This window comes from Melospiza georgiana, chromosome 31 (assembly GCF_028018845.1).
Source record: "Melospiza georgiana isolate bMelGeo1 chromosome 31, bMelGeo1.pri, whole genome shotgun sequence".
Classification (NCBI taxonomy): domain Eukaryota; kingdom Metazoa; phylum Chordata; class Aves; order Passeriformes; family Passerellidae; genus Melospiza; species Melospiza georgiana.
In genome coordinates, this window is record NC_080460.1 from 2,690,364 (window position 1) to 2,712,375 (window position 22,012).

At 49.0% G+C, this 22,012-nt stretch overlaps 2 protein-coding genes across 3 annotated transcripts; both read left to right on the top strand.

The window, feature by feature from the left end:
- The first annotated feature begins 5,690 nt into the window (after window positions 1-5,690).
- GOLGA7 (golgin A7) lies at window positions 5,691-12,458 on the top strand. The gene is made up of 5 exons (XM_058042420.1): window positions 5,691-5,884; window positions 7,520-7,672; window positions 8,860-8,961; window positions 9,689-9,751; window positions 11,238-12,458. Exons 1-4 carry the CDS (start codon window positions 5,774-5,776, stop codon window positions 9,734-9,736), a joined length of 414 nt encoding a protein of 137 aa, XP_057898403.1. The 5' UTR covers window positions 5,691-5,773; the 3' UTR covers window positions 9,737-9,751; window positions 11,238-12,458.
- Window positions 12,459-13,540: 1,082 nt separating this feature from the next.
- GINS4 (GINS complex subunit 4) lies at window positions 13,541-21,857 on the top strand. 2 transcript variants are annotated; one of them, XM_058042414.1, is made up of 8 exons: window positions 13,541-13,648; window positions 13,735-13,821; window positions 14,759-14,872; window positions 15,268-15,365; window positions 15,685-15,773; window positions 16,079-16,169; window positions 16,878-16,982; window positions 20,541-20,628. In XM_058042414.1, the coding sequence occupies exons 1-7, from the start codon at window positions 13,550-13,552 to the stop codon at window positions 16,972-16,974; spliced, it is 675 nt and encodes a 224-aa protein (XP_057898397.1). In that variant the 5' UTR covers window positions 13,541-13,549; the 3' UTR covers window positions 16,975-16,982; window positions 20,541-20,628. The 2 variants fall into 2 exon arrangements, with proteins under 2 accessions (XP_057898397.1, XP_057898396.1); XM_058042413.1 differs by lacking the exons at window positions 13,541-13,648; window positions 13,735-13,821; window positions 14,759-14,872; ... (1 more) ...; window positions 15,685-15,773; window positions 16,079-16,169 and having other exon boundaries at window positions 16,895-16,982; window positions 20,541-21,857.
- The last annotated feature ends 155 nt before the right edge of the window (window positions 21,858-22,012 follow it).

A 22,012-nucleotide genomic window follows, 5' to 3' on the forward strand; every position in this document is an offset into this window, starting at 1 on the left:
GGGGAGCCTGTTCAGTGCCTGACCAACCTCTGGGGGAAGAACTTCCCCCGCTTTTCATTGTCACCCCTCACCACCAGGTACAGCATCCACCTGTGCTCAAATTCTTCTGCAGTATCCTCAGAGTCAAGGTCTGGTTTAAGTGCTTTTTGAATAAAAACTTGTTAAGAGAAATGCCTGCAAGGCAAGGCAAGTCCTGCTCTCCCTCCTCTTTTTAACAGCGAGAAAATGGGGTGGCTTTGCCCCAAGACAATTTTGCCTTGGGATGGAAAGAGAGAGGAGCCTGGGCACTCTCCTTCCATGCCCACACCCAGCTGCCAGTGCTGGCTCCTGAGGTAAACTTTGACTTCAGGCTGATTCCCTGGGGCACAACGTGCTGCCTCTCAGTTTCAGGCTTTTAATGGACTGGCAGGGTGTCTGGGAGGGAGGAGAGGGAAGCAGAATTTTCCTTTCCCCCATAAATAATTTTATGAAAGATTTTAAAACAGATTTCAAGAAGAATCTCTTTCCTCCCTTCCCCCTTTCTCCACTGTACTGTGCATTTTAAACTTTTTTGTTTGTGGAAGGGAATTAATTAGTGCAGGCAGCAGAGCCCAAAGCTCTGCAGCAGCCTGTCTTCTACACAATGGAGATCCAACGCTTTCTCCCCTGCCTGGGAAACACATGCCCAAAATCCAAGTACATACATTTTTGTTCTAACCTAATTCATTTTGTAGATTGATGGAGAAAATCCATAGCAAATATTTATGACTTTGCAATAAATAACCCTCACAGAAGTTACAAAAGAGTTCTGGCGAGTCTCAAGGTAACTTTCAGCGAATTCCAGGGGTCAGGGCAGACTGGGATACTGAGCCCATAGTGCTCCAGCCTCTGGCTCATCTGTTTTGAATTATTGCTATTACTCAGTGTAGCATTGCTCTCAATGGAGTAGCTGTGCTGTGATTCCACGCCATATTTTATTTCTGTGGCAGGAGAGAAGCTGCAATAACTATTAGTTGTAGCCTGAAAAAAAAAAAAAACCCAGGCCCCAGCAGGGCTGGGCTGATCCTGCGAGGAAGGTGCCTGTGCCCAAGTGCCTGGGACAGAATTCAGGGCCTTTTCTTGGTGCTTTTTCCTGCCAGTTCAGAACAAGGACAGCTGAGGTGTTCCCAAAGGTGGCAGTGAAGGCAGCTGCCCAAGCTCCAGGCCCCTGGAGCCATTTTATTAATAAGGGGTGGTGGGTTTGTTTATTATTTATTTGTTATTTTTATTTATTAAGGGGTGGTGGGTGCTGCTGGGGAGCCACACACCTATCCTGGAAGCCACACAATTCTCCTGGGAGCCGCACACCCATCCTGGGAGCTCATCCTGGGAGCTGCACACCCATCCTGGAGTCACACATCCATCCTGGGAACTGCACACCCATCCTGGGAGCCACACATCCAAACTGGGAGCCACAGAACTGTCCTGGGAGCCCATCCTGGAGCTGCACATCCATCCTGGGAGCTGCACACCCATCCTGGAGCCACACACCCATCCTGGGAGCCCATCCTGGGAGCTGCACACCCATCCTGGGAGCCACACATCCAAACTGGGAGCCACAGAACTGTCCTGGGAGCCCATCCTGGAGCTGCACATCCATCCTGGGAGCTGCACACCCATCCTGGAGCCACACACCCATCCTGGGAGCCCATCCTGGGAGCTGCACACCCATCCTGGAGCCACACATCCAATCTGGGAGCCCATCCTGGAGCCACACACCCATCCTGGGAGCTGCACACCCATCCTGGGAGCCACACAATTGTCCTGGGAGCCACACATCCAAACTGGGAGCCCCACATCCATCCTGGGAGTCGCACAATTGTCCTGAGATGCACACAACCATCCTGGGAGCCACAAACCCATCTTGAGAGCCACATATCCATCCTGGGAGCTGCACACCCACCTTGGGAGCCACACAATTGTCCTGAGAGGCACACAACCATCTTGGGAGCCACACAATTGTCCTGAGAGGCACACAACCATCCTGGGAGCCACACATTCAAACTGGGAGCCCATCCTGGAGCTGCACGTCCATCCTGGGAGCCACAAACCCATCCTGTGAATCACATAGCCATCCTGGGAGCCCATCCTGGGAGCCACAAACCATCCTGGGAGCCATGCACCCATCCTAGGAGCCACACATCTGTGCTGGGAGCCCATCCTGGGAGCCACACACTCATCCTGGTAGCCCAACATCCAAACTGGGAGCCACACATCCATCCACATAATTGTCCTGGGAGCCACACACGTGTCCTGGGAGCCCATCCTGGAGCCACACATCCATTCTGGGAACCCATCCAAGAGCCACACACCCGTTCTGAGAGGCACACACCCATCCTGGGAGCCACACACCCATCCTGGGAGCTGCACACTCATCCTGGGAGCCCATCCTGGGAGCCATGAACACATCCTGGGAGCCACAGAACTGTCCTGGGAGCCCATTCTACAAGCCACACACCCATCCTGGGAGCCCATCCTGGGCTGCACACCCATCCTGGGAGCCACAAAACTTTTCTGGGAGCCACATAATTGTCCTGGGAGCTGCACATCCATCCTGGGAGCCACACAACCATCCTTGGGAGCCACACAATTGTCCTGGGAGCCACACAACCATCCTTGGGAGCCACAGAACTGTCCTGGGAACCCATCCTGGGAGCCACAGAACCATCATGGGAGCCACACACCCATCCTGGGAGCCCATACTGGGCTGCACACCCATCCTGGGAGCCACATATCCAAAGTGGGAGGCACACAATTGTCCTGGGAGCCACATAGCCATCCTCGAGCCACACAATTGTCCTGGGAGCACACCCTGAGAGCCACACACCCATCCTAGGAGCCACACAATTGCCCTGGGAGCCCATCCTGGAGCTGCACACCCATCCTTGGAGCTGCACACCCATCCTAGGAGTCACACACCCATCCTGGGAGCCACAAACCCATCCTGGGAGCCACACATCCGAACTGGGAGCTCATCCTGGGAGCCACACATCCGAACTGGGAGCCCATCCTGGAGCTGCACACCCATCCTGGGAGCCACAGAACCATCTTGGGAGCCACACACCCATTCTGAGAGCCACAAGTGGGGCAAGAACAGAGCCAGCTCGGCCCCACTCCATCTTGGTTTGCTCCTAATGAGCCCAGCGGCAGGAGAAGCAGCCCCAGCAGCCCCAGCAGCCCCAGCAGCCCCAGCAGCATGCTGCTCTCCCTGAAGGGCATGGGCTCCTTTCAGGGCTTTCAGCAAACAGGGTCAGACGTGTCTTCTGACCTGTGACCTGTCGCTTCCCTCCTCGCCATAATTATCTAATACAGCGCTCTCCCTGCCAAGTACAATGAAACAATTTGTCACTTCAATTGTCTGTCAGTCAACACTGGGGCCTTTTCAACGGGCCAACACATGTTTTTTGAGAGCTTGTCAGCAAGGGCTGTCTGGCCAGGCACATAACCATGGAAAATGGAACCTTTGTTAATTCTGGTTCTTAGAAAAGTAAATCCATTCACTTGTTTTTTTCAGGCCTTCAGTTTGGAATTTGCACAAGAAGCTGAATTGCCCCTGATCCCTAAATGATTGGTCAGAGGATTTGCATGAGGAAGCAGAAATTAATTATTCTTTTCTTTTCTTTTTATTTTCTGTAATTGTGTGTTTAGAAATGAGATTACATTCTACAGCAGCACGAGGGGCTGAGGGGGGAATTGCTTTGCATTTGTTTAGCTCCTTAGAGTTAAGATCACCTAATCGTTTCAAGCATTTCCTAAGATTCCCTCTCTCTTTTTTCTGCTTTAATGACCAAACAAAGATTGTGCTACTTCCCGGGGAACTTTTCTGGCAGCTGAGCTCAGCAGTGGGAGCCAGGGGCTTATCCCTGTGCTGAAATAGCCTCAGAAATCACACAATCACCAAGGTTGGAAAAGACCTCAAGGATCACTGAGTGCAGCCATTAACCAGCTCACTGCTGCCAAGGGCTTCTTGCTGCTATATACATGCTATATTGTACTACAAAAATACTACAAATAGATCTATCCATTTTCAGGTATTCATCATTTTCTTTGTCACGCGGAAGCTTGTGTTCTGGAGTGCTTTATTTAAGAGAGAACAATATTTTATTTAAGAGTGAATAATTATTTATTACAGAAATGCTGGTTGGCCCCTACTCAATTTCAAATGCCCTGAATAAAAATTTCTCCAGATCTGGCTTTCCAGAATACCCCTGTCCCAACCTAATTCAAACCACACAGGGACCTCTGACTTAGAATCTTTCAAGCCCATAAAACGACACAAATTGGCTTTGTGAGTATATCTCCCAATCTAAGTCATGTCCAAATTTGATTTGTCCTCTTGCATCTCTACTGCATTAGGTGGCCTGAAAGACTCTATTTCAGTGTCTGTGTCCTCAAGAGCCACAAGTGTCCCTTGGATTAGTTTTCCAACCCTTTGGATTGGTTTCTTTTTGGACCCTTCATTTACATGAAGGTTTTAGGCCTTGATTGACCCATTACAGTTCTGTCCAGGCCGGCTCGTTTCACTTGAGTGAGGTCCCAGGTTCCTCCTGGATGGGTCCCCAAGCTGGTAAAAACAGGAACAGGCTCTTGGTACTAAAGTGGTTTCAGCACTTATTATGAGAAAAAGAAAAGCCTAAAGCAAGGGTGATTTTCAGCATTTATTATAATAAAAAGAAAGGCCCAAAGCAAGGGGGCCCAGGCAGAGCAGGAGCGTTCCCTCGAGGATGCTGCAGCGCCGGCACTGGGGCTTCTTTTCCATCCCCGATGTCCCAGATGGAGCAGCACAATTCAGAGGGTCAGGAGCCCCTTTTTATCCTGTTTTTTGTCCCTTTGGATTGGTTTCTTTTTGGATCCTTCATTTGCATGAAGGTTTTAGGCCTTGATTGGCCATTACAGTTCTGTCCAGGCTGGCTCGTGGTGCGCTTTGCTGAGGCGCGTTATGGTACCTTGAGTACCGGATTTCTTACAACCACCCTTTGAACCCCTTTTACCATATAATAACCAAACTGAGAGTACATGCTTAACGATCTATCAACTATTTTACACCAGGCACCGCTGCCTGGAGCTCTGGGGAAAGATTACGGGGTCGCCACCGGCCCCCGTGTGCAGCAGCGGGGATAGAGCTGCGGGGGCGGCTCGGTCTGCTCGCAGCGGCTCCGTTTTCTAGGAAAAGTCATGGAAATTATGAACGAGCTGGGAGCGGCGGCCGCGGAATAGCGCCTTGTCCCGGGATAGCGCCTTGTCCCGGGATAGTGCCCGGTCCTGGGACAGCGGCGGGTGCTGGGACCTGAGGGCTCGGGCGGTACCAAGTACGGCCGGTGGGGGGGGGGGGGGGAAGCGCCGAGCCCCGGGATAGCGATGCCAGATGTCGGTGCCTGTGGGCCACGGGACAGCGCCTTGTCCCGGGATAGCGCGTTGTCCCGGAACAGCGCCTTGTCCCAGGATATCGCCCGGCCCCGGGATAGCGCCAGGCGGCGGAGCCTGAGGGCTTGGGCAGTACCAAGTACTGCCGGAGGGGGGAATGTTACGTGAGCTGAGGTGAGCGGTTCACCCAATAGAATACGGATGCTTTTGCGCATGCGCGCTCATGCCGTTCTGCGGCCTTCGAGGCTGCGCCTGCGCACTGGCGCGCCTGGTGAGGCCTAGCGGCACTTCCGCCCTCAGCGGAGCCGCGGCGCTTTTGCGACAGCCGTAAGTGCGCGGGGCGGGCGGCGGAAGGAGCGGCCGGGAGCGGAGCGGAGCGGGCGGCGGCGCGATGAGGCCGCAGCAGGCGCCTGTGTCGGGCAAGGTGTTCATCCAGCGCGACTACAGCGGAGGGACGCGCTGCCAGTTCCAGAGCAAGTTCCCGGCCGAGCTGGAGAACCGGGTGAGGCGGGGCCGGGCCGGGGTTGGCGGCGGGCGCGGCGCACGGAGCCGCACACCGGGCAGCGCCTCACGGGCCTGCGCTCGGGGGGCGTTCGCCGGTGCCCGGTCAGGGCCGGTTCCGGGGGTTCCCTGAGGGCGGGGTGGCAGCTCCTGTGCCGATCTCTGACCGGGGCCGTTCCGGTGCGGGGCGGAATCGGTTCCTGCCCAGTGTCCCCGGGCTGTGCTCGGTCCCGGGGAAAGCGGCGGGTGTGCAGCGGTAAAGGGGAATGTACTCGTTGTGTCTTTATCTCTCAGGTGATAGCACTGGCCTCTCCTGAAATCCTTGGAGGCCTCACAAATGCTGTCCCAAGTACCAAATGCTGTCCCAAGTACCAAATTCTGTCCCAAGTATTTTCCTTTTGGTCACCGCTATCAGAAGTGGTATCTGAGGGTGACAGACAAACAGACACGCCTTGCTACCCCGTTTTCTTTCTCTCGTTGTTTTTTTTCTCTTCCCCGTTCCTCTGCTGAGGTGTGTTTGGTCAGCATTGCAGCAACGCCGAGGCGCTGTGGGTGTGGAGTGTCCCTCCACAGCTCCTGTTCATTTTAATCACTTTAATACAGTTTAACCATTTAACACATTCATTTTAGTGTGCGAATTCCGGGTTTTTTTTCCCAGTTGAATTGCATGGGCGTGTTACTCTGAGTGCTTTTGTGTCACTGTGATATTTTCTGAAAAATCCCTTCACCAGGATTTCTTCTCCTGGGAAGATGAGAAGCCTCAGGGAAAAATATAAATAATAATTATCTGATTGCTTCTCCTGTGTTTGGCTGCTTAGGAATGTAGTCTGGAGATTGTTTGATTAGTTCAATGTGAATTTTTTTTTTTACTTCATGACCGATCACCATCAGCTTGAAGAGTCGGTCACGAGTTTTAATTATTCATTCTTGTTAAGCCTTCTGTTTTATCCTTTCTCTTTCTTTAGTATAGTTTTAGTATAGCATAATATAATATGATATGAATATAATATAATTATATTATAATATGATACGAATATAATATAATATCATATATATATTATATAGTATGATATAGTATAATATAGTATATTATAATATACTATAGTATATTATAATATAATATAGTATATTATAATTTAATATAGTATATTATAATTTAATATAGTATATTATAATATAATACAGTATAGTATAATATAGTATAGTATAATATAATGTAATGTAATATAATGTAACGTAATATAATATAATATAATGTAATATAAGATAATATAATGTAATATGATATAATATAGTATAATATGATATAATATAGTATAATATGATATAATATAGTATAATATGATATAATATAGTATAATATAATATAATATAATATACTATAATATAATATAATATAATATAATATAATATAATATAATATAATATAATATAATGTAATGTAATATATTGTAATATAATATAATGTAATGTAATATAATATGGTATAGTATAATATAGTATAGTGTAGTATAAATATAATAAAATATAATATAATATATTAAAGCATAGGTGATCCCTGTGTGGAGCTGGATGTCCAAGGGTCCTGCTGAGTTCTGGAATGTTCTCCTGACACCACCTCTTGCTTTCCCTGCAGATTGACAGGCAGCAGTTTGAGGAGACAGTCAGGACACTGAACAACCTCTATGCAGAAGCTGAAAAACTTGGGGGCCAATCTTACCTTGAGGGCTGTCTCGCCTGCCTGACTGCCTACACCATCTTCCTGTGCATGGAGACACACTATGAAAAGGTAGGAGCTTGTTTCCCCCTCCATCCTTGCCTCTTCGTGGTTTTTGCTGTGGCTTGCAGTGTTTTGGGGCAGATTCTGTGCAGATAAACCTCAAACATGCTGGTTCTGCTCAGTTTGGGACTTATGGGGTCACTGTGGAGCCTCCAGAGCAGTTGTGTGTCAGTTCTCACCTTGGCCTTGCTGTGCCTTTTGTGCTGTTTCATTCCCAGGTTCTAAAGAAAATTGCTAAGTTCATTCAGGAAGATATAATATAAATATAAAATATACTATTAATGTAATATTAATATGATATTACTATAATATTATAATATAATATTAAAATAGTTATAATATAATATTAATATAAAACCAAGTTCTAAAGAAAATTGCCAGGTTTATTCAGGAAGTTTTAATATAGCATAATATAATATAAGCATTCTATAATATAATGTCAGCATTCTAATAATATAAACATTCTATAATATAATATACGCATTCTATAATATAGAATAAGCATTATATAATATAATGTAATATAATGTAATATAATGTAATATAAGCATTCTGTAACATAACATAACATTCTGCAATATGATGTAAGCATTCTATGATATAATATAAGCATTCTATAATACTATTATATAGTATAAGCATAATATAATAAAATAATTCTATAATATAATATAAGCATTCTATAATATAATATAAACATTCTATAATATAATATAAGCATTCTATAATATAGAATTAGCATTATATAATGTAATATAATGTAATATAAGCATTCTATAACATAACATTCTGCAATATGATGTAAACATTCTATGATATAAGCATTCTATAATACAATTATTGGCATTATAAGCATATTATAAGCATTCTATAATACTATTATATAGCATAATATAATATAGGCACATTATATTATATTATATTATATTATATTATATTATATTATATTATATTATATTATATTATATTATATTATATTATATTATATTATATTATATTATATTATATTATATTATATTATATTATCATCATTCTATAATGTAATGTAATGTATTTCTGTACCTCAGACATGCTGGTTCTGCTCAGTTTGGGTCCATGGGGGTCACCCTGAACCCTGCACAGTGCAGCCACCAGAGCAGTTGTGTGTCAGTTCTCACCTTGGCCTTGCTGTGCCTTCTGTGCTGTTTCATCCCCAGGTTCTAAAGAAAATTGCTAAGTTCATTCAGGAACAGAATGAGAAGATCTACGCTCCTCAGGGCCTTCTGCTGACAGACCCCATTGAAAGAGGATTAAGAGTTGTATCCTTCTGTGCCTTCTGGTTTGTGGCAGTGAGGCACCTCTGCTCATGCTGGGACACAGAATCAGTGATTGTTGCTGTTTGTTGTGTTCTGGTCCCCAGTCAGGCTTTGGTGTGTTAAGGTTTGGTACATGAAGGTGTGGAACCCAACCTGGGTGACTTGAGATCCTTCCTCTATTCCAGTAACCTCCAGAAATTCTAGTTTTCTCACTGGGGAAAGAAGTGGCCATGTTGGTAGGACAGAAATTGATGTTGTGACAACAAGACCTGGCTGTCTGTTAACGTGCAACCCTCAGCTCAGGTTCTGCTGAAGATTTTCTGTGATTGTCCAAATAACTCAGAGCTGTCACCTCCCCAACTCCTTTTTCCTCAGTGTGTTTTCCATTGTGCATACACCTTCAGCATTCCACTTGAGCAAAAGCATTTTCAGTTTGGTAGGTGACTTTTTAGCAGTATTAACTTTTTTTTTTTTTTGCTTGGTGCACAGCCTTCCCCAAAATTTATCAGGGGGGTAAGAGTCAAACCCACCCAGCACTGAGTTCCTGTGCAGTGCTCTTACCTGATAAGCTATCTCATATAGACTGTTCCCTTTGCTTTGGAGCTCTTGGACCTGCCTTTAAACAGCTAAAATATCAAAAATTTCACCATCTTTATGCTTTTCTGCCTTTTTCTAGGTATGTTTTCATAGTCTCTTTATAGTGTGTTTCCCTAACAGCTTTTCTGTGCAGATTGAAATTACCATTTATGAAGACAGAGGTTTGACCAGTGGAAGATAAACTGTGGAGTCTCAGGTATGTGTTAGCCTTATCTCAGATCAGCCTCAACATCTTTCTGTGCTCAGAAATGTCATGCTGAGAGTTTATCCCACCCTTGTACATAATCAAAGACTGTTCACATAAATCCTGTGTGAACCAGCTCTCCTGAAAATAAAAATATCAGTACTGGGCAGGATGTTGCTTAACCTAGGAGAAATTTGAGTCTTGATTGTATAAATTTGCTAACTTGTGCTATATCATGTCCAAAATTCTTCTCAGGTCAGTAAAATGTGCTCTATCTCTGGATGTGCTTTAGCATACAGAGACTTTTTGTGTCAGTTTTTCAGTTGGCTGCAGTTCTGGTTATCCTGCTGGTGTCTTTACTGGTGATGTTTTCAGGTAAAAACACCCAGCAGGTTTGAAAAGCTCTGCTGGGAGGCTCTCAGCTCTCTTGGTGCTGCCCTCACAAAGTGAGGGGTGTTTGCAGGACTGGGGCTTGTGGCATTTTTTGGGTATTTTTTTTTGGAGTCACCCATCAAAGGGAGGAATGATAAATTTGACTTCATGTCTTTAGAAGGCTAATTTAATATTTTATTTATTATAAATATAAATATGTTCTATATGCTCAATAGAATATATATAATCTATATGGTCTATATGGTCTATATGTTGAATATATCCTATATATTCTATATCATGTATATTTAATGTATATAATATATATAATGTATAAAATATAATTATAATAATTATAAATGTTAGATATATATTATACATAGTATTTATATTATATATTATAAATATATATAATTATATATATAAATACAATTATATATAAATTATATATATAATTATATATATAAATAAAATATAAAAGAATACTATAGTAAACTATACTAAAGAATAGAGAAAGGATACTTATGAAAGGCTAAAAGATACTAATTAAAAACTTGTGACTCCTTCCAGAGTCCTGACACTGATTGGTCATTAAGTAGAAACAATTCACATGAAGCCAATGAAACAATCACAATGTCCAACCACATTCCAAAGCAGCAAAACACAGGAGAAGCAAATCAGATAATTATTGTTTTCCTTTTTCCCTGAGGCTTCTCAGCCTCCCAGGAGCAAAGTTCTGGGCAAAGAGATTTTTCAGAAAATATAACAGGGGCTCATGGTGATTATATCCAATATAGACCACCAAAATTACTGTCAGCTTTTGGAAAGGTGACACTGGGACTGGCTCCCTTGTGTTTGGTGCTCTGCAGGCCCTGGGATGGGGGAGTTAAATCCAGATTGTTGGCAGTATATGCAGAAAAGAGTGGGAAATATTTATATTTGTGTGAAAAGAAGCAAATAGTACAAGTGTTTGTTTTTTGTTGGGACAACTGGAATTGAGAGCTCTAGGTTCTGCTCACACTGCTCACCACAGCAAGTGGTAACTGCAGAGAGGTTTGTGTAGGGGAGATCTGGTTTGACTTGGGAGGAGTTTTAACCATTTTAACTCCCTGAACTTCTTTCCCAGATGCCAGCTCACCGGTGGACTCGCTGTACCAAGGTTCCCCTACCTCCTACTTTAGAGCATCATTCCTTTCTCTGCTGCCAGATCCACAGTGCCATCTACTACAAGGACTAACTTCCTCCAGCTGCTCCCCAGGGGTGACCTAGCTGGTCAGCATCCACTTTGCAGTAGATTTGGAAGCAAGAGGATCACTTTTTAGTTTTTGTTTGGTCGGGGGTTTTCTTTTTTTTTTTCCTCAAGAAAAGGCAGAAGGGGTAAAGCTGTGTTGTCTCCTGAAAGAAATGGGGCTCTGAGCCCAAGAGAGGTTTAGTTTTAGTCCTGTAAGTGCAGTGCTGTTTGTCCCTGGTTCTTAAACCCTTCTGTGTGGCAGTTGGGCTTTGGAAAGCTCCAGCTCCAAGTTGGGAATTTCTCTCCAGTTCAGTGTAAGAGTGCAGAGATACACAGAGCCTCTTCCCAGTGAGGAGTGACCCAAGGCAGCATCTCCTGTGCTGGTCCTTGTGGAAAACCAAAAGGCAAAAGTGTTCCTTGAGTTAAAGTCTTGGTTATCCTGGGGAGAGGGGGCTGTAGCCAGACTTTAGCCCTGCTGGTTGCTCTGCCCCTGTGTCTGTGCTGTTGTTGGCCAGGTCAGCCATGGAACAGTGAGCACAGTAAAGTGGATGCTGAGCCAATAAAAATAACAATTCCCACCCTTCTCTGATTAACATGTGAAGTGTAAAACTGTTTCTTTATGGATTTCTTATATATAATTTATAGGAAAACATTGATTTGACAAGCTGTAAGATACTGTGTAGGACGGATTTCTGAATTCTGTTTCTGGCACACACTGAGGAGTGGAGCTGTGCATTCCTCAGCATCCCCGTGCATTGCTCAGCAGAACCTGCACGAGTGCAGCTCCCCACAGTCCAGGCTGGCTGAACCCCTCCCCTTGCATCCTTTCCTGTGTCCTGGTGTAGGGGCCCAGTGTCAGTGTCCAGCTGTGCAGGGAACTCAGGAGTTCAGGCTGGAGGGGCTGGCTTGCTTGCTGCTGGTGCTGCAGGTGCTAATACTGGATGTGGAACTCCAGGCTCATTCCTCAGCCACTGGGGGAGGGGGTTGAGATTTGATGAATATTTTCATTGTATAAATTTGGGGTTTTTTTTCTAAACTGTAACAGTGTTTGCCTTTCACAGCTGTTGCAATATTGGCAGAAGTACTGATGGATCAGTAAACCTTTTCTTAAACTGTGTGCAGGTGTGTTGTGGCAGCGGGGCTGGGGGTGACACTGGGGCTGTGCCAGGGCTGGGGCTGTGCCAGGGCTGGGGCTGTGCCCTTGTGCCCAGGCTGGGCGGGGGGCTGTGTCTGTGTGTCCGGGCTGTGTCCCTGTGTCTGGGCTTGTTTGCTCTGGATCTATCAGGGCCAGTGCCCACCTGGTGTTGGGGGCTGTGCCTGGCACTGGGGCACTGTCCTTGTGCCCAGGCTGTGTCCCTGTGCCCGGCCTGAGGGCAGTGTCCCTGTGTCCTTGTGCCCAGGCTGTGTCCCTGTGCCCGGCCTGAGGGCAGTGTCCCTGTGTCCCTGTGCCCAGGCTGGCCTGGGGGCTGTGTCCCTCTGTCCCTGTGTCCGAGCTCCATGGCTATGGGGGCTGTGGCTCCATTGTGGCCGCTGGCACCTGGCGCTGGGGGCTCTGTCCCCGTGCCCAGCTCCATCATGCCCAGTGCCCACCTGGTGCCTGGCTCTGTCCCTGAGTTCCTGGTCTGACTCTCTCATGGCCGGTGCCCACCTGGTGCCTGGCCGGGGGCTGTGTCCCTGTGCTGTGGCTCCATCATGCCAGTGCCCACCTGGCACCTGGCACTGCAGCTGGCAGGTGTCAAACCTGCCGTGCCCTGATTGGCTGAAGCAGCTGCAGCTTCCCTGCGCCTCCTCATTGGCCCAGAAGTTGCAGCTGAACGCCGCTTCCTGATTGGTGGAGGCGGCTGCAGCCCGAGCCGGCTGACTTCCAAAACAGCTGCATCCGCCTTCTGATTGGCCAGCTTCCTGCATCCGCCTCCTGATTGGTCAGCTCAACCCGTTTCCCGATTGGTTTAAAAAGCTCGCAGCCAAGAGCCGTGCTCTGATTGGCTGAGAAAGCTGCATTTCAATCCGCTTCCTGTTGGCCTAGCACCTTCAGTCTGCGTTCTGATTGGCTGAAAAGGATAGCTTTTTTCCAATTCGTCTTCTGATTGGCCGGAAGGAGGAGCTGCGGCCCCAGCGCGTTTCCCCATTGGTCAAGCGGCCGCAGCGCGTTTCCCCATCCATGTTCCCGGGCTGCCGCGCATGCGCAGAGGCGCGGCCGGTCGGTGATGGCGGGAGCGATGGCGGCCGCGGCCGGCGGGGACTCGGACGGGGAGAGCGAGGAGCTGGTGCTGACCCCGGCCCAGCTGATCCAGAGCCTGGAGCAGGTACCGGGGCTGCGGCCACGGGCGGGGCTGCGGGGCGGTGGGGCTGAGGATTCCCTCGGTTACACTCACAGCGTGCCTTCTTTCAGGCCTGGCTCAATGAGAAATTTGCTCCGGAGCTGCTGGAGAGTAAACCTGAAATCATCGAGTGCGTGGTGGAGCAGCTGGACCACATGGTAGGTGTGAAAAATGAATATTTATGATTGGCTTTTCGCAAATATTAAAGTGAATATTGGATGTGTTGTGTTAGAAAGTGATGCTGTGTTAATTCTCTTAAATCGTGTGTTAAATATAGTTTTAGGTTGTAACAAAGTGTTAAAATAGAAACTGTGCTATGTAAGATGCTTTTTTCCTAAAGAAAGGACTCATAGTGAGATAGCAGCTGCAGGACACCTGAATCTTTCAGAGAAAGAGAATTTATTGCCCTCTTAACAGGAGAAACGAACTTCTTCCTGCCTTGCTCTGCCAGGATGATGCCTTTAGGATTATGAGAAGTTGTTGATGATGACCAGATAGAATCCAGTATTTGAATGGAATTTATGCATCATGTATGAGGTGCATGAAGATGCAACAGGCTGTTGCTTTTAAGGGTTAATTCTCTGCTCACCTGTGTTGTTTTTTGGGCTTATTTTGCCCAGAAAAATGTACCCAGACTGTCCATGACTCTTTGTTTCTATTGTCTTGTATTGTCGTAACCCAAATTGTCCAAATTATTATTACTCTAATTATATTACAATTTTTATAAGCATTTTATTCCTATTACACTTTTAAAATTCTAAAAACAACTGATTGGCATTTTCAAAGTAGGTGCTCCTGGCTTGGCTGGGGTGTGGGCAGGCCCTTTGGGAGTGCTGGGTGTGTCTGCTCCCCTGCCTGAGACAAAACTTCTCTGAGTTTCTTCTTTGAGCTTGCCTTGGAAAGGGGCTGAAGTACAGAAATTACACAAGTGCATTTTGATGACCCAAAGTATGCTAAAGGAGGCAGTGAGCTTTGGGTCATCCAAAACAGCCTTAGTCTGGGTTTGTGGGTTCTGTATACAAAACTTGTCTTCCTCTGTTATTTCTTTGATGTTTCAGCCATTGAATTTTAATTTCTTATTGCTTTTTTTTGTAGGAAGCCAACCTGAAACGGGCCAAGAAAGGAGACCTGAAGGTCAGTGTGCACCACATGGAGATCGAGAGGATCCGTTTCGTGCTCAGCAGCTACTTGAGGTGTCGGCTGGTGAAGGTAACACAGAGGGGGAAAAAGGGGCATTTCAGGGGGGTTTCACCTGCACAGGGCCTCCTGCCTCAGCACAGCATTTCATTAAAGTGTCTTCTCTGAAATGTAACTCAAATTCATTTCTTAATTTGGTGTTGTAATGCAGGAAGATCACAGCAGTGTCGATGACAATATTGTGAGTGCTGCTGGCTTCATCTGAGCCTGGGCTGGCACAGCTGAGTGTGTCCCACTCCTGTCCCTGTGTCCTTGTAGCTTGGTGATGCCACCTGGTGTCACAGTCACTTCAGGAGCAGGGATTTGGGCAGCCTGCAGCTTGTAGGGAATCCAGTGGAGAGTGGGGGTTTAGACACTGAACTGGTGAGAGATCTGTGTCATCCTTTTGGGTTGTGTTCCAATATCAGATAGAGAAGTTTTTCCCCCACATCCTGGAGAAGGAGAAGTCTCGAGCTGAAGGGGAGCCCTCCATTCTATCACCAGAGGAGTTTGCTTTTGCCACAGAGTGAGTAGGTTTTCAATGTACCTTCCTCCCCTTTTATAGATTATAGAAACTTACCTGGGTGGTTTTGCTGAAGTTCTTGAGACTGTGAGCAGACAGTCTGAAGTAAGAATCAGTGTGTCTTACCACGAGGTTTCCTTGTGGGCAAAAAAGGAACTGAAAATGACTTTGAGTCAGCTACCAGGGTAGGCCAAGGGCCTGTCTTTGGCTGTGCCCATGGCATGAGGATGAGAAGCTGTTTCTTACTCTTGTTTTGAGTCAATACTCTTCCTGCAGATTTGTATTTAATTAACCAACTCAATTCTTCAATGGTTTCTTTCAGGTATATGGCAAACACAGAGGCTTACCTGAAAAACGTGGCCCTGAAGCACATGCCACCTAACCTGCAGAAAGTGTCTCTCCTGAAGTCAGGTGAGTCTCTCCAGACTCCAGGGTAATCTGAAAATTGTAAAAACAGGTGAAAGTGTGGGGAGAGCTCCAGGGAGCCCCAAATGTAAGGGCCAAGTCCTTGAGTTGAGCAAAGATGATGTGATGGCAATGCTGTAACACGGTTCCATGCTGCTGCTGTCAAGTCCTGCCTTGCACTGAGGCTGAGCACACACATCTGGGTACAAGGCTCTGGTGTTCCCTTTGTTTGTCACCTGTCAGAGCCCTCGGTGCTCTGCAGAGGAATAGAAATGAGGGCTGAGCTTGTGCTCCCAATGTTTTGTCTGCAGTCCCAAAGCCCAACCTGGACTCCTTTGTGTTTCTGCGGGTGCTGGAGCGGCAGGAGAACATCCTGGTGGAGCCAGAGACGGATGAGCAGAGGTAGGGGAGCATTTCTGTGTGGGGCACAGGTGTCCCTGTGTCAGTGTCACTGTCTCAGTGGGTGTCCCTGTGTCAGTGTCCCTGTGTCAGTGTCCCTGTGGGCAGCAGCAGCTCTCACCCCCTGTCTCTGCAGGGAATATGCCATTGACCTGGAGGAGGGCTCACAGCACCACATTTCTGTGGGGTACAGGTGTCCCTGTGTCAGTGTCACTGTCTCAGTGGGTGTCCCTGTGTCTCAGTGGGTGTCCCTGTGTCTCAGTGTCCCTGTGTCAGTGTCCCTGTGGGCAGCAGCAGCTCTCACCCCCTGTCTCTGCAGGGAATATGCCATCGATTTGGAGGAGGGCTCGCAGCACCACATTTCTGTGGGGTACAGGTGTCCCTGTGTCAGTGTCCCTGTGTGTCAGTGGGTGTCCTTGTGTCTCAGTGTCCCTGTCTCAGTGTCCCTGTGTCTCAGTGTCCCTGTCTCAGTGTCCCTGTGTCTCAGTGTCCCTGTCTCAGTGTCCCTGTGGGCAGCAGCAGCAGCTCTCACCCCCTGTCCCTGCAGGGAATATGCCATTGACCTGGAGGAGGGCTCGCAGCACTGCATTTCTGTGTGGGGCACAGGTCTCAGTGGGTGTCCCTGTGTCTCAGTGGGTGTCCCTGTGTCTCAGTGTCCCTGTCTCAGTGTCCCTGTGGGCAGCAGCAGCTCTCACCCCCTTGTCTCTGCAGGGAATATGCCATTGATCTGGAGGAGGGCTCGCAGCACCTGATCCGCTACAGAACCGTGGCCCCTCTGGTGGCCTCGGGGGCTGTGCAGCTCATCTGAGGGGACAGGTAAGCACCTGCAGGGAGGGAGCAGCTACAGCTCCATCTCCCCTGCCCTCACCACCACAGTGGGGTCCCTGTGGGGCTGGGTCCCCTCCCAGGGCCACATCCCCAGCTCCATGGCAGGCAGAGCACGGTGGCGCTGGAGGTGGGTGCACAGTGTTCATGGTGGGTCTGAGGTTGAGGGAAGAGATGAGGATCTGACTCCATGTTTCAGAAGGCTTGATTTATTATTTTATGGTATATATTACATTCAAACTATACTGAAAGAATAGAAGAAAGGATTTCATCAGAAAGCTAGCTAAGAATAGAAAAAGAATGATAACAAAGGACTCTCTGTCTGAGCCAGCTGACTGATTGGCCATTAATTAGAAAGAACCACATGAGACCAATCCCAGATGCCCCTGTTGCATCCCACAGCAGCAGATAACCAATGTTTACATTTTGTTCCTGAGGCCCCCCAGCTTCTCAGGAGGAAAAATCCCAAGGAAAGGATTTTCCATAAAAGATGTCTGGGACATGGTACCACAGAGGCATTCACCACCCCCACAGCTCATCAGGCTCCTGATTGCCTGTGACATGCCCAGCAGACAATCCTTCCTGTGGCATTCCTGGCTGAGGGCAGGCTGTGTCACAGGGAAAGCTGCAGTGTGAAGCTGCTGCACTGCCTTTTTTAAGAGCAGTGGCAGATGGCATCACTAAAATGGATCAGCTGTGGTCATGGACTCAGGAGAAAGTAGTTTCTGCTGTGTGTCACCTCAGTACCCTCCCTGCAGAGGGCGAGGGGCTCTGGTACACTTTCAGGTTGCACTGTCAGACCCCCTCGTGCAGAAGCCACTGCTGAGGGAAGTTCACACAGTTCATTTTTGCTGGTCACACAAAGCAAAAGCTTTGGGAAGTTCACACAGTTCATTTTTGCTGGTCACACAAAGCAGAAGCTCCTCTGGCAGTGCTGCCCCATGCAGGACCAGCCAGGGTGTTGTGTGGTAGCTCAGAACCTTGTGGCAAACAAGGGCTCATCAGGGCAGGGTTTCTCTTTCCTACATGAGGAGTGTCTGGGGAACATCTTCCTCTGCAAAGCTGGGGGTGACACAGGGCATCTTGTAGTGTGAGTGGCTTTGCATGTGTGGTTTATAGTCTTCCTAATTAATCCATTTAGGTAAAGAAGATTCTTTTCAAGTATAGACATTAAGAGGGGGCTGGGTTTAATCCTGAGGAATCAGTAGCATGTTCCTCTGGACAGCCCTCCAGGAAGGGCTTGTGAAGTGTGTATTTACAGCCAGACAACTTCACAGAGGTGACTGAAGCTTCCAGACAAAATCCTTGTTAATCTGCTGCTGTGGAAGCGTGCTGCACAGGATCTGCCTGAGGAGAGTGCAGGTGGCACCTCTGCAGCCTTTCTCCTTGGCCCTGCTCAGTTTGAATGCTTGTCCTGACAGCTTGTGCTTGTCACATGGCTGCAGCATTGTCAGGGGCATCTGTCCTCTCCTAGGGGCTGAATTCACCTGACCTGGTGGTTTCCAGAGTGCCTGTGGTGGAGCTTGCAGCTGTGTCTTCATTCATGGCTAGGGAGGAGAGTTCAGATGGCTGAGATCAGTCAGGCTGCAGGTGAGAGTCACTTGTGGCACACCTGAAAATGCCAAATACACAGACATTTGTGGAACTGCTCACACTGCACCTCTGCAGTGTGAGTTTGAGGGGCATCTGTCTTCTCCTAGGGGCTGAACTTTACCTGAGTGTCATGGTTTGACACTGACCTGATGGTTTTCTGAAAATGCCACCTGATTTTGTGTCCTTCCATGACCAAATTCCCGTGTAACGTCTGTGGAACTGCTCACACTGCACCTCTCCTCTGTCTGGGCTGGGGGAAGGAGAAATGTCCACAACTTTATTGAGCAAATGATGGTTTTGGATTGTTCTTTAAATGGAGGAGAAGACACAGCAGGGCATCCTCTTAATCTGTGCTGCTGGGAGAGTAAGGGCAGCTTTTCCAGTGTCTGTGGGCTCTGCTGTTGATGTCAAACACATTCCTTGTTCTCTGCTCTCCCCTGGGTGGAAATAGCTTGGGTTTACTCTCTGGACACAAAGCAGGTGATGGTGAAGAGGTCACAGGCAGGGCACTGATGCTGAGCTGCAATTTCCCTGCCTGAGCCAGAACTGCTCCCCTGGGGCCAAGAGAAAGGTGGGACAACTTTCATTGCTAGGAAGACTCATGTTTGTGTTCTCTACCCTAGGCTGGGGGGTTTGCACTGTCAGCCCAAGATGATGTGTTCAAAGCATGTTTTTGCATCATATTTTTGCCAGCTGGGCGCTGGGTTCAAGCTCACTTTGGCCAATCTTGCATTGTGCTGCAGACATTCAGACATGGTGGTGGTGAAAGCCATGTAGAAATGTTGGTAGGTCGGTCAGCTGTGTCATGAGCTGATGAAAATCTGTGCTGTCAGCAGGAGCAATCAGGGCTGCTTAACATAAATGGCTGGACAGCTCTGGGGAGATTAGCAAGGAGAACAAGGCAGGGGTGATCTGCTTTAGGTGACAGTCTTTACTGTCAAGGAGTCACATGTGACCTGAACAGTGAGGGTGATTTTCATTGGAGATGTCAGGGACACCACGTTATCTCTTGCGTGTGAGCAAATTTCCTTCTCAGTGCACACATCCAGGGTAAGAACTTCTGAGCTGGTAGAGCACGAGCTGGAGGTCTGGGGTTTTCTTAGACACCCTGGAAATAGCTGTCTGTGGAGAAATATATGACAAGGGGTGTATGAAAGCAATTCAAGCCTCCCCTATTAAAGCCTGGGTAAGAGGAACATAGGGAAGTCCAAAGTAAGAGGAAAATATCAAAGTCTAGATTTGAGGAACATGTTAAAGCCTAGGTTTGAGGAACATGTTAAAGCCTAGGTTTGAGGAACATATGAAAGTCCAAAGTAAGAGGAACATGTTAAAGCCTGGGTAAGAGGAACATATGAAAGTCCAAAGTAAGAGGAACATGTTAAAGCCTGGGTAAGAGGAACATATGAAAGTCCAAAGTAAGAGGAACATGTTAAAGCCTGGGTAAGAGGAACATGTTAAAGCCCGGGTAAGAGGAACATATTAAAGCCTAGGTCTGAGGAACATAATAAAGTCCAAAGTAAAAGGAACATGTCCCCCTTTCTCCCAGAGCTCACTCCCGTTGTTGATATTGCACAGCTGCTTCTCCTCCAAAGGCACTCGTGTTTTTCTGGTACCCGGGCCCGTTTTTGTGCTGTTCCCTCTCCCCGGTCCCGGTCCCGGTCCCGGTCCCGCTCCGGGAGTAGCGCAGCCCCCCAGGGGGCGGGGCCAGGCGGCGCAGCGCGCTCCCATTGGCCGGCGGGGAGCGCGGGGCGGCGCTGATTGGCCGGCGCGGGGTGTCCCGGCCGCGGGCGCTCCCACGGCTCCATTGATGCGGAGCGGGCGCGGCGGGAGCGGAGCGGAGCGGGCGGGACGCGATGAGCTGCGGCGAGTGAGCGGGGCCGGGCCGGGCCGGGCCGGGTGGGACGGGGGGCTCGCCGGGGCCGCGCCGCCTGACCCCCCTCCTGTTGTGGTCTCTAGGCTTTTCCAGGTGTGCAGCGGGCGGGCTGTGGCCCCGCCAGCCATGCCCGTGGACCTGGCCGTGCGGCTGTGCCTGAGCCATTCGCCCCCCATCCGCAAACTGCTGAACTCCTACGAGGAGCTGCGGGGCAACCGAGGCCGCAAACCCCTCCGATCCTGTCTCAACCAGAAGCTGAGCGCAGAACCTGAGCCAGAGAGGCGAGACAAGGGCTCCAAGGGCCAGAAGAAGAAGCAGGTTGTGTTTGCTGATATGAAAGGGCTCTCACTGACAGCTGTCCGCTTCTTCTCAAAGATTGAGGAGGACCTCTGTGATTTGCAGCATGCCCTGTCAGACCTTGCTGGTTTCAGACCTAAGAAAAGCCCCCTGTGGGAAGCGGGCAGGTACGTGCTGGACTTCCCACAGCCGTCTGCAAACTATGTGGCTTTCAGGAACAGCCTGCACAGCAACTTGGTGTGCCTGGAGAGCTGTGTGATCCAGGGCCGGGCTCTGTCAGGGACAGTGAAGGTTCAAAACATCGAGTACGAGAAGAAAGTGATGGTCCGTATCACCTTTGATGGCTGGAAGAGCTTCAGGGACATCCCTTGCCAGTACATGCACAGCACGTACGGCTCAGCCGACACGGACATCTTCACTTTTGAGCTTACCCTGCCCAAACCATCCATTTCCCACAGGGCTGCAGAGTTCTGCATCTCCTTCCAGTGTGGACAAAAGACCCACTGGGACAACAACCACGGGAAGAACTACAAGATCTGCCAGGTGGGCATGATCCGCCCTGCCTCCTGTGCTGTGAAGAGCGCCAGCAGGGCCTGGGAGCACCTTGGCACCTCTGGGGCTGCTGCTCTGGTGCTGTCTCACCTGCAGACCTGGCGGCATTCAGAGACCCAGGCTCCTTATTGGTAGTGTGGGGACGTGTAGGTGCCCTCCCTGTCCCTTGGGGAGGGGTCAGCTGCAGAAGATGCTCCTCACATTTTCGTTAGCTCCTTCATGGCCTGCTGCTCCATGAGCAGCCGCCAGTCACTGCAGAAGCTTCTTCGCTTCTTGCTGCCGCTCCAGCGGCTGGAAGCTGCTGCTTGAAGCAACTCCTTCGTGCAGGTTCTCAGGGCAACACGAGAGTAGGGGCAGGGCTGCGGGCTGGGAGCCAGGCCGGGAGCCGCCGTGCCCGGTGCTGCCCAAGTGCCTTGCGTGGAGGGAGGGGGCACCATCCTGGCCTCCCGAGATGCGCTCACCGCGGGCTCGCTGTGCCAGGAGTGGGTGCCTGCGGTGGTCGGTGCTGTAACGGGGAGTTTATTATATAATAAAGTGACGGCGTTTGGCGACTGCTGCCTCCTGTGCGCCTCCGGGGCTGGGGCGGGGCCGGGCCCTCAGCGGGCGGCGGGAGGGACGCGCGGGCGCCCCCTGGCGGAGCCGGTGGTGCAGTGAGCGGCGCGGCCTGGCGGGCGCGGCCCCGCGGGCGGCGCGCTGACGCCACGCA